Consider the following 12,431-nt stretch of genomic DNA (forward strand, 5'->3'; position numbering starts at 1 on the left):
CTAGAATAAACCACTTGTCTTCTGTTGGGGGGTGGGGTGGGTGGGTTGGGTAGGTGCTCAGCTGTGTGTATGTCCAGAGGGTCAGAAAGTTGAGATTCCAACAATTTCTTAGTCAGAATGTAAACCAATCTTTGGGCTCTTTTTTTTTGGTGGTGGGGGTGAGTTGGGGCCTCTTCTGCCCCACTTCCAGGGGTGACTGGCGCTACCAGTTTGGGGCCTTTGGGGAATTCTGAAGCATAAATTGGGTTGAATCTTGGATTTTTCTGTTTGCTGGTTTAGGATTCAGCTCTCTTGGGTCTGCTAAACCAGTTATTGCTTATCTGTCATCTTTTAAGCTTCTAAAAGTTTGCTACTGTTTTCTCCTCTCCTGACCTCTTTGTTTTTATAAGTTACATATCTTTTAGAAATACCTTTACAGTCATTTTAGTGAGATTTTAAGAAGAAATGAAGCAAATGCCTGTGTTTAATCTGACATCTTTAATAGAATGTTATTAAACAATTAAAATAATAAAGGCCCTATTTGTCATCATTCTGTTTAATGAAATTTTCCAAGTGTGAAAGGTATGGAAGTAATGAGAACAGGGCCCTTTGTACCACAGTTTGATTGTTCTAGGTGGTGGGAGCCTGTAGAACTGGCCGGTCTGGCCAGCAAGACCACACACACATTCTCAGCAGCCTGGCATCGTCTAGTCAGGCCATACCATATTGCGCTTGTGGTGTATTTTTGAGATCATCTGTGACCTTTTGAGTTTATTTGTAATTCTGCATAGATTTCCTCTTCCCTTACTGTTGGATTTGAGGAATTCTTGAAGCAGGGTGACCTCATGTCTCAGCATACTTAACCTCAAATTTTGTGATTTGGGGTTTCATTCCTCTGTTTATGCAGCTCCAACTTTCAGCTTTATTTTTGTGCCAATCATACTAAAGTTTGCCCTTTTAGCTTCTGCCTTTTGCGTGGAATATTTTGACTTTTTCTGAGCTATTACTCAACGCGATTATTCTCACATTGTCTTGAGAGGGGGGTATGTGTGGATGCAGTTTTGTCTTAGGGGTTTTATAGCTCAGCATTAATTTGAGAGTAACCTACAGTTACAGACTGAAGGTTTATGTCCCTTCAAAATTCCTATGTTGAAGTCTTAACCACCCCACCCCACCCCACCCCCCCAACCAGTATGGCCATATTTGGGATGGGGTCTCCAAGGCAGCAGTGAAGGTTAAATGAGGTCATAAGGTGAGGCCCTGATCTGATGGGGTTGGTGCCCTTATAAGTAGACACCAGAGCGCCCCCACCGGCATCCTCTGCTTGTGCACATACTGAGAAGATGCCACGTGAAGCCAAAGTGAGAAGGGGGCTGTCTGCTGGAACCTTCACCTTAGGCTTCTAGCATCGAGAACTGTGAGAAAATTAACTTTTGTGGTTTAAGACACCCAGTCTATGGTATTTTGTTATGCAGCCAGGCAAACTGATACACCAGCCTTCTGTCACATTTACTTGGTCTTCTAGTTTGTTTTTTTAGACATTGGCAGTCCGAGTTGTCAGTTGACAGATATTAGCTTATAGTTGTCATACCCATGCAACTAATTTCTTCTGTTTTAAGCCAGGGTAGAGCTCTGTAGTTAGGAGCCCAGATCTTCAGGCTGCATCAGGTTTAAGCCAGGGTAGAGCTCTGTAGTTGGGAGCCCAGATCTTCAGGCTGCGTTAGGTTTAAGCCAGGGTAGAGCTCTGTAGTTGGGAGCCCAGATCTTCAGGCTGCGTCAGGAGTTAGGAAATCAGTGCAGTGGGTTGCAGCTGGCAGTTTTTAAATGAAATACGTTGCCTATAGTTTTGTGAAAGTTATGTTTCCAGAGTATGTGTATGTGAATGTGTATACTAGATCAAGATGTAAAATATGTTTCTTACTGTAGGTTGTGGCAAAGAAAAAAGATTTTAAATCTATTGCTGTAGTCCAAGCTAATCTTTTAGTTCCTCTTGGAATATCCATGGCAAGTGATTCTCGTCAGAGTTTGAGGGAAAAGGAAGACCAGAATTGTGGACACTGAGGGTTCGGAGTTCAGACCTGGAGCTCTGAACCCCAAAATGGAAAGACACAGGGAAGAGGAGAACATGGTATCTGTGTAACTCGGCAAGCGAAGCAGGGAACCCCCAGGAGGACTCTTCTTAGTGGGGCCAAGCTCCTGGGGGCTGGCTGTGATATCACCTTTCTCTGCATTCCCAGAGCGCGCTCACTGCACACACCATGTTATAGTATAACTAGTTTTTAATTGTCTGTGACTGGGCCACGTCCATAGTTGGCACTCCATAAATGTTAGTAGGAGGGAGGAATAAAAGGTAGGCATTGTTATCGGCCTTGTTTTACTGTCATCCGAGTTAATGACATGTTTAATCCTGCACTGGTTGGGAAGTAAGCCCACTTCCAGTCACGTGTGAACGTTGTGCCCTCTATCATGAGTGCACTGTGAACAGAGTCCACACTATTCTATGGAGCCAAGAGCAACAAAATTCCATCCTGTCTCTCAAGATGTCAGGAGAACAGGTGGAAATGTTTTCATTGTATGGACTTCTAGCTTTATTAAGAGAGGTAAGGAGGAAGAGGTTATAATACGTCAGGAATAGTCATGAAACCAGCAGCCTTGGCAGGATGCAGGGGGAGCGGGGGAAGTGGCTACGGAAGCAAGTATAATGTGCTCTTGTTGGGCGAGTTCAGGGTGCAGTGAAGGCCTGTGGCAGGGAACTGTCATGGTCGTCTAAAGGGATTCAGGAGGACTTCCCAGAGCAAAGGACATTTATGAAGAGATTTGAGGCTTAAGTAGTAGGTGTTAATCAAACAGAGGTAACAACATAGGAGTCACCAGAGGGGGCGGGTAGCTCATGAGCAGCCTCCAGTTGGAGATGTGACGTTTAGACGGCATGTCCTAGGTGGTGGCGCTCTATTCTGCTGTAGGCATAGCCATCTACTGCAGCCTGCAGAAGCTGGAAGCAGCCCAAACTGGAATCAGACAGTCAGTCAGCCGGCAGACCGTTGCCGACTTCTAGAAGTGAGGCCCTGCCTTAGGGCAGTGGCAGGATGTGGCCTTGGAAGTACAGCTAAGGAAGAATTGATAAGGCCTGACCATGTTTGGGGTGTAAGCGGCCAGGGAAAGGAGGGACACCTTTGACTCTAGTTTTGAGGTTCAGCACCCGGGGATGACAGTGATTACTTTCCTAGTGGTAGAGAACATTTGAGAGCAGTCAGCCTTGAGAGGGAAAATGGTGGGGAATGTGGATTTTACATGTTGAGTTGTAGAATTCATAGAGCTCTTAGGGCAACTTTTCAAGGAATGGTCTTATTAGAAGAAAATTTTTCATGATTCATAGGTAGACTAAACTTTCCCATTTATGTGGCATCTTTTCCCTTAGAAAGCTTCTAGCTGTTGGGTAAAAAATTAGATGTTATTTAAATACAGCATATTTTAATATTCTAAATCCAGGAACCTAAATATTTTCAATATTTTTCTCAGCTAGGACATGAAATTGTTACTTACCTTGGTTCATAATCAGGTTTTTTTAAAAAACGGTGGCATAACAAAGATTTGTCCATTTATAAATCAAATATCAACGTATTATACATTTACACGATTGAATGCCAAGTGGTTGCTTTGAATTAAAAGCCTTCACAGTTCAATTTGTAGTTCCTTCAGAGCCTCCCCAACTTACATTGTCTTTTCTTCGTTCGTGATCATTATTCTACAGTGACTTTTGAGAAGCAATTTTCTTAAAAGAGTACAAATTGGATTATTCCCCTTTATTGAATTGAAATTCTTAACAGGGCTTTCCGTTAATGAGATATTGTATTCATGTTAGGCTAAAAGGGCTAGTTTGAGTCATTAAGTTAGCGTTTCAGAATTAGAAAGTCATCAATTAAAGCTTCACTAATAACTCAAGCAAAATTTAGTAATAAAGGGATTCCACTAGGTGCTGCTAACACAAGCATGAAAATTCATACCAGGGAAAACTGGCAACAAGAGGAATCTGAATTAGCTTGACACGTGATAATGCCGAAAACTTCATTAATCTCCTTCCAGTGATACTGCTCAAGATAAACACATCCTTGACTTTCAGTTCTAGGATGTATTCTTTATTCAGCGACTGGGTCTTCCAGGTCCAGCACGGAAGTGGTCCTAAGGGAAAAGAAACTCTCCTTTGACTGTGTATAGAACATTCTGCTTTGATACGGAACCATGTCTGGAGCGCAAAAGAATTTTCTTTAACATGATAGGGAAAAAGTATCAGGCTCATTTTTGATTTTTTGATGCTTACTTGACATTTTTTATGGGTGTTTTGAGTTCTGACCTGACTACTTTTTTTCTTGCCAGTTTAAGATTGGCAGAGAATGGTGGACGTGGATTGATTACAGCCGCTTCCAGGAGCTCATCCAGGAATATGAAGACAGTGGTGGATCCAGAACTTTCAGTGCCAAGGATTACATGGCCAGAACTCCTCACTGGGCGTTATTTGGTGCCAGCGAAAGAGGCTTTGATCCCAAGGACACAAGATATCAGAGAAAGAACAAATCAAAGGATATATCTGGATGTTGAGATTATCTGAATTTAGGATACCGAAGGACACAAACTGATTGCCCAGAAGGTTCTCAGACTCCACTGTGATTTTTCCAAGGACAAATTACACAAATTATATTTCACATAGAGAAGGGTGTAAGGGGACGCAAGTCACATCCTTAGGCTCAGGAGACAGCAGCCACGCTTTGAGTGCCTGGGACTCAGCCTCACTGTCTCTTTCCAGAACTCAGTCCCTTTTCTGAGTTTACTTCTGAAAGAAAATCATTTTGAGGGGGAAGTACACAACCTTTATTAGTTTTGAATTATAATTAGGAAGACTGCCTAGAATGCCAACCATGGGAGTGTCGTGCAGAGTGAATTTCTGTTCCTTTTCCCCTGTCGTGGGCTGTTGGCCTTTCTCAGTTGTACTACCCTGAGGTCAGTGTATCTGCTTCCTCTAAGATCTTCATCCCTTTCTTACATCTTAAGATAACACTTCCTGAAAGTAATTTGTCATAATTCTCAGTTTTTTTATTTTTTCTCAATTATTTTAAATACTACATAGATTTCTTTAAATATTCATTTAGTACCAACTCTTTAGAAACTGATTTGGATCTAAAACTGTACTAGATCTCATTCCATTCCCATGCAGATTGCCGTAGAAAGTAGTATGTGAGCTGGATTAGAGCAAAATCTCTCTTCTGTAAGAGGAACTGTCATATGATGTCACTGAATAATTAGTCTCACAAATTAGTCTCACAAATTAGTGAAACAATGCGTACAATTTGGTTTTGGTTTGAAAAGTAAGTGTTTAAGCCTCTCATCACTACACATATAGCAGGTTTCCATCTTCTTTCACTCTTGTAGCCCTAGCTACTTTCTGCAATCTGTTCTTTAAGTTTCAAGTTCTTTCCTAGTTGAAAACATCACTAAATACTCAATAGTTTTTAAGAAGTATTATAGTTATTTAAAAAATGCCTTTATCCTAAAATTTTAGTAAAATATCTTTTGTGAAGACTTGGACCACACATTTTCTTTTGAGCGCTTATTTTAAAGATGCTTCTAGTCCCGTGGTTCTAAGCCCTGTCAGACCCATCTCCTCCTTATATTCCTCCTCTATTCTCTGCTGAAGTAAAGTTCATAATAATATAATCTACTTACTCATTTAGTTGAAAACTGGGCACTGTATTTATTTCTAAGTGATAGAGTCTCTCTGTGCCATAGGATGAAATCAGATGTTCTTGAAGTCACCACATCTTCAAGCATGCGTTCAGTCTCCTGTTGACCCCTGAGACAGACAAGAGATGGGAGTGGTCCAGGCCAGTGAGGCAGGAGCTCACTGAAGCTCAGATGTGTTAATGGTCGTTGAGTAGAGATGGAAAATCTCTATTCAAACCTTAAATGAGAGCAGAGTATTAAAAAGCAAGAGCTCATGCTAAGGAGCGCACAGATGGGCTCCTGTTTGTGACAGCTAACTGGGCACACAGCTGTAGGAAGACCCCTCTGGGGCTGCCGTAAGGAGCAGGGCAGGCGGCAGTGCATGCTGGGCTTTGGACCGTCCCTCAACCTCTTTTTCAACCGGGCACCGCTGCCTTTATTTTTTTATGCATTGAGGTTCTGCTCAAGATTTAATTTGAACGAAGATATTCTGTTGCTTCAAAGAAAAAAAAACAAAAGCAAACCTCTCACCACCAGAATGAGCCCTCCTGACTCCATTACCTTTAGGTACATAAATGAGCAGTTTTTCCTCCCTCTGCCACCCAGGAAGTGTTTGCTTTATATTAAAAAAAAATAACATGGTATATTAATCCCAGTTCACAGTCACAGCAGAAAATTTTAAATGCCTAGGGGAAAAAAATACAGTGGAATCTGGATGAAAAAAATTAAATGTTTGCTGAGCAGTATTAAAGTAGAAGAGATGGGGAAGCTTGAATATTCTTAGAAGGTGAGCTATTTGAAAAATAGCATTCTAGATGTCCAGTGGAAGTTATTGTTGGAGTTTGAGCAAGCGATTCTAAAATTCTGCCGAAAAGCTAGCCAGGTAAGAATAGTTACAAGATTCTAGAAAAATAATTATTCAAGGAAAATTGCTTTACAAGATATTAAAGAATGTTGTCTAAAATAATTCAAACAACATGAAACGAGATCAGCTTCCAAAATGACAGAGTGAGAACCTCAGTGAACTCACTCTCCCTCTAAAACAGTGAAAATATGGGCAAAACAACTAAAATCAAAGAATTTTAGAACTCCGACAGTTTAACCAAAGCTTTGCCGTGAGCTGAAAATCATCTGTTAAGAGAAACTACTGAACCTTAATAAAATTAACAGTTTACTTCTCATCAGAAAGCATGGAGGCCAAAAGGCAGTGGAATGGTATCTTAAAAGAGCTGGAAGAAGAGACTTTCAACCAAAAGTTCTATGCCTAGCTTAATCTTCCTTCAAAATTAAAGAAGAAATTAAGACATTTTCAGATAAGCAAGAAGTAAAGAATTCATCACCAGCAGACCTGCCTACGAGGAGGAGTCCTCAGGGCTTAATGAAAGTACGTTAGGCTTGAAACCACGTGAAGAAATAAACAGCACTGGTGGAAGTAACTACGTAAGTTTTATAGAAGACAATATAAATGTACTTTTGTTTGTAACTCTCCTATCTGTTTTATAAGATAGCTGCGTAAAGCAATATTTATAAATCTGTATTGATGGACTTAGAATGTATAAAGATGTAATTTGTATGACAGTAATAACATGAAAGAAGTGTGAGGGGAACAGAGGTATATTGGAGCAAGTCTTGACTACCCACTGTTGAAATTAAGTGGGTATGTTTCCAAAGCAGATTTTTTAAAGATGCTAATTGTAATCCCAAGAGCAGCCACTAAGAATAAATTTTAAAAGTTATAGTAAAAAAAATACGATTCTGCTCACAGTTTCAATGTGTGGATTTTCCACCCCCCCACCAAACAGTTCTCCAACACCAGCTGGGTGTCCTGCAGTTTAGCTTAATTCTGACACTGTCTACCTGGAGATAGCATCAGATCCCACAGGTTAAGTGCTCTGCCCCCCAACTTCAGATGCCAGTCACAAGTCCAGGTTGTCACCTGTGCTTCTGACCAACCAGCTATAGATTGGAGGTTCCCATGGGTTTGATAAATGTGCTAGAGCGGCTGACAGAACTCAGAGAAACATTTTACTTACTAGATTATTGGTTTATTATAGAAGGGTATATATAACTCAGGAACAGCCAGATGGAAGAGATACACAGGGCAACGTACGTGGGAAGGAAGATAGGGCCTCCATGCCTTTTGCAAGCACGCCACTCTCCCAGATCATGTGTTCACCAATCTGGAAGCTCTCCAAACCCAGTCCTTTTGGTTTTTTTTGTTTTTTACATCTTTATTGGAGTATAATTGCTTTACACTGGTGTGTCAGTTTCTGCTTTCTTTTGGGTTTTTATAGAGACTTCATTACATAGGCACGATTGATTAAATCATTGGCCATTGGTGATTGACCTTAATCTCCAGCCCCTCTCCCCTCTCCAGAGGTCCAGGGGTGGTTCTGAAAGTTCCCAACCCTCTAATCACTTGGTTGGTGGCCCTGGCAACAAACCCCCTTCCTTAGGTTACCTAAGGGCTTTCCAAAAGTCGCCTCATTAACATAACAAAAGACACACATTGTTGTTGTTGTTATTGTTGTCATCGCTTAGGAAATTCCAAGGGTTTTAGGAACTCTGTGCCTGGAACTGGGAGAGAATAAGTATATTTAATAATTTAATATTTATATTTAAATAATGTATATTATAAATCACAAAGAAATGAGAATTTAAAAGGTACACTAGAAAATATCTATTTAGAAGACAGTAACAGTAACAAAACAACAAAGATCTAAGACATTCAAAAAACAAATAGCAAAAATGTCAGGAACAAATCTTGCCTTATTGGGTTAGTATATTATGTAAGTAGATTAAATACCCCAATCAAAAGAGGCAGAATGTATTTTTCTTTTAAATCCAATTATATGCTGTTCGCAATAGACACACTTTACATTCAAAGACTAAAAGGATCGAGAAAGGTATATACCATGGAAGCAGTTACCAAAAGAGAGCTAGAGTGGTTTTACTAATATCAAAAAAATAGACTTTAAGACAAAAAAAAAATTGTTAGTGGGGACAAAAGGGACATTTTATAATGATAAATTGTAATTATTTTAATTATTTATAATTACACCTTACTAGAAAGATGTAATGATTTTAAACATGCATGGACCTAACTAACAACAGAGCCCCAAAATATGTGAAGTGAAACCTGACAGAGTTGAAGGGAGATGATTCAGTAGTAATTGGAGACTTACATAACCCACTTACAATAATGGATAGAGCAACTAGGCCAAAGCCCAAAAAGGAAATAAGAGATTTGAGCAACACTATAAACCAAGTACACCTGAAGGCCTCCATAGGACGCTCCACCAGCAACACATTATTCTCGAGTACCATGGAACATTCTCCAGTATAGACCATATGTAAGATCATAAAACAAGTCTCAGTAAGTTTAAAAGGATTGAAATTATGCAAAGTATAGTCTCTGACCAATGGAATGAAATTAGAGATCATTAGAAATCAACAGCAGAAGAAAATTTGGGAAATTCATAAATATGTAGCAATTAACCAACATCCTAAACAAACAATGGGTCAAAGAGGGAATCACAGGGAAATTAGGAAAGACTTTTGAGATGAATGAAAATGAAAATACAACATACCAAAACTTATGGGATGCTGCTTAATATAGTGCTTAGAGGGAATTTTTTTTTTTTTCTTCGATAACGCGGGCCCTCACTGTTGTGGCCTCTCCCTTTGCGGAGCACAGGCTCCGGACGCGCAGGCTCAGCGGCCATGGCTCACAGGCCCAGCCGTTCCGCGGCATGTGGGATCTTCCCAGACCGGGACATGAACCCGTGTCCCCTGCATCGGCAGGCGGACTCTCAACCACTGCGCCACCAAGGAAGCCCTGCTTAGAGGGAATTTATAACTGTAAATGCCTACATTAAAAAGAAGATACATCTCAAATTAATAACCTTCCATCTTAAGGAACTAGAAAAAGAACAACTAAACTCAAAGTGAGCTAAAGGAAAAAAATAATAAACACTAGGGGCAGAAATAAATAAAAGAAAGGAAAGAAAAGCAAAAGAAAAAATTAGTGAAACCGGAAGTTGGTTCTTTAAAAAAAATCAACAAAATTGGCAGACCTTTAGCTAGACTCACCAAGAAAACAGGAAGATGCAAATAGCTAAAATCAGCTATGAATGCACAACTTTCTGAATATACTAAAAACTATACTATACACTTTAAATGAGTGGATTTTAAGGTATATGAAATATATCTCAATAAAGCTTTTTTTAAAAAAGCACAGAGGCAAACCTTAATATTTATGAAAAGCAGTATAGGATATAAGATAAGGAATATAGGATAAATCAATGGAGATTTGGAAGAAAAATTATGTAGTTTTGGTCTTTATACTAAATAGCAAAAAGAGTCAAATGAAACAAAAAGCTCAGAAGAAACCTTGGGTGACGAAGGCCTTTCTGGACCAATGGCTTTCCAACTTACTCATGCATCAGAGTCACTCGGAGGGCTTGTTAAAACATATTTGTGGACCCCACTCCAGAGTTTCTGATATAGTAGGTGTGCAATGCAGAAGAATTTGCTTTTCTAACAGGTTTCTGGGTTATGCAAATGCTGCTAAGAGACCACACTTTCAGAATCCCTTGTAGATATAAAAACAATGTAAGAGATCTAAGGACAGGGGAAGAAGAACACTGCAGGTAGAGGACTGAGCATGCTCAAAGGCCACGTGGGGAAGGGTTGTGGCACATTTGAGTAGCTGTAGGAAGGCCTCAGTGGCTGGAGAATGCTGCAGAAGATGTAGGAGAAGACCAGGCCACGCAGGGGAACCAGGAGAACATAACAGTGATGACTCAGGGAGATACAGGCCAGTCTAAGCCCTAAGAGCAATTATGCAAAGGAACAGCATGATTAGATGTGCATCTTAAGAAGATCACTGTAGCTTTGGGTTAGATAATGGCCTGGAAAGACCAAAAGGGAAGGGGATGAGTTGGTAGGTGTTCTTGTAGAACAGGCCAGAAGTGATGGCCCGGGTGGTAGCATTTGTGCAGTGCACGCCCCTGCATGCTGACCCTGGTGGTTGGAATGGAGGGCAGTGGGTAGATTTGAAAGAGACCTTAGGAGGAAACACTGGTGGATCTGGCCACAATTTGGCTAGATGGGGGTGGGGGAGTGTGGAGTGTGGGCAGGCAGGAGGGATGAGTCGTCAAGGATGACTCCTGGGTTTCTGGCTTGAGAACAGGAGAGGAGATGGTGGTGCTCTGTAGGCTGAGACTGGAAGAGGGCCAGGCCTGTGGGAGATCCTGAGTTCATTTGTGGACAGGTAGGCTTGGAACTGCCCAAAATTTCCAAGGGGAAGGTCAAGCCAGCGGTCAGGCATACAGGTCTGGGGTGGAAGAAATGTGTGAATCATCATGGTGTAGGTTATACTTGGAGCCTCAAGGAGGGCAGAGGTCATCTTCGGAGAGAGTATAAAATGAGGAGGAGGGGCCATGTCTCCAGGAACTCTAGCAGGTAGGGGTGGGACAGGGAAAGAAGTCCCCTGACATCTTCAACAGGGGAGACATTAGAGTAACCAGGCCTGTGGAGTCACAGAAACCTGGGGGAGTTGGGGGGCGGGGACAGATCAAGAAAAGACTGGAGAACAGTTCCAGAGGCCAGTGAGAAGTGAGCCAAAGAGGATGACAGCAAAACGTCCCTTGCATAGGGGTCCTCATCAATACTTGTAGTGCAGTGCTCGCACCAGTGAAAGTTTTTAATGACAGAAGATGTTTATGATATAACGCTAAGTTTAAAATACAGAATACAAAATCGTAGTTATCACCTTACTTATATAAAAATCCTATGTATGAAGCAACATATAAATGGATATGTATTATCTTAATTAGCACAATAAAAGGTATGAGGGAATGTGTTTTCTACCTTGTAGAGTCAGACTCTAAGCTTTTTCCTTAAATAAGATCCTGAAGTTGGAATTCAGCCTATAGTTGGAGTTAAATATATTCAAAACTGCATATTTTGTCAGCTGAAAGATTCGTCTTTTTTTGTTTTTCTTTGTGTGCTGGGTTGCTTTTCTCACTTTTTATTTAAATACAAATTGATGAACCCCTCCCCGGGCACCGTTGATTTAATCTAAGTCGGCAGTGACTAATCTTGTTGGCTCTTAGCCTGCTTGGTGTTTTTGTCCTTTACTGATTTCCTTTCATTCATTATGAATAAAGTACGCTACTCTCATGACTAGGTTTTGAAGCTGTTTGGTACCGTGTTGTAAATTTCACTGCCTTTTCTGGAGAAAAAGACCCTCTTGTTTGGAAGGAACCCTAGCGTGTTTAGATTTCTCCTCACCGATTCCAAGAATTCCAGCTTAGATGTTAGAGAAAGAGAACTTATAGTGGCCGCAGACCTCAGTCTAAGGCAGGGTGTGTTTGCAACGGGCAGTGAGGGAAGCTATCAACTTCTGGGTGAGACAGGAGCATGTATTTGTGCAAAATCGGAGCAGGCAAACATCTTGTGATTCCTTCTCTAGTTTCTGAGAATTCTCATCAAGACCCTGTGAAGCTCCAGCTAATGCTTTCACTTTTCTCTCATTGAGGAAGTGAATGAATTGTGCAGCTATTAACTGGCTCTCATTGAGGACTACTAGATTTGTACTCTGATTGCTGGCTAAGGAGAAGTGGGAAAAAAATCGCTTGGACTGTTGAAAAATGGAACTTTTTTTTTTCAGCAACTGGTCCCTCCCCTCCCCATTCCTGCCAGGAGGAGCTGCAGTTTCCTGATCTGCCCCC

The 12,431-nt window shown here is 41.0% G+C and overlaps 1 protein-coding gene across 7 annotated transcripts in view; it reads left to right on the plus strand.

Moving 5' to 3' along the window:
- Positions 1-12,431, plus strand: part of LOC101274335 (S-adenosyl-L-methionine-dependent tRNA 4-demethylwyosine synthase TYW1) — a 451,923-nt gene that overhangs the window by 397,608 nt on the left and 41,884 nt on the right. For 6 of the 7 annotated variants that reach the window (XM_049699574.1, XM_049699573.1, XM_033426289.2 and 3 more), the window contains one exon: positions 4,354-11,883. The exons of the other annotated variant lie outside the window; for it this stretch is intronic. In XM_049699574.1, the coding sequence (XP_049555531.1) occupies positions 4,354-4,575 (222 nt within the window). In that variant the 3' untranslated portion in view covers positions 4,576-11,883. Of the gene's footprint in view, positions 1-4,353; positions 11,884-12,431 lie in introns of those variants that run through there. 7 annotated transcript variants of the gene reach the window in all.

Source organism: Orcinus orca, chromosome 16 (assembly GCF_937001465.1).
Source record: "Orcinus orca chromosome 16, mOrcOrc1.1, whole genome shotgun sequence".
NCBI lineage: Eukaryota > Metazoa > Chordata > Mammalia > Artiodactyla > Delphinidae > Orcinus > Orcinus orca.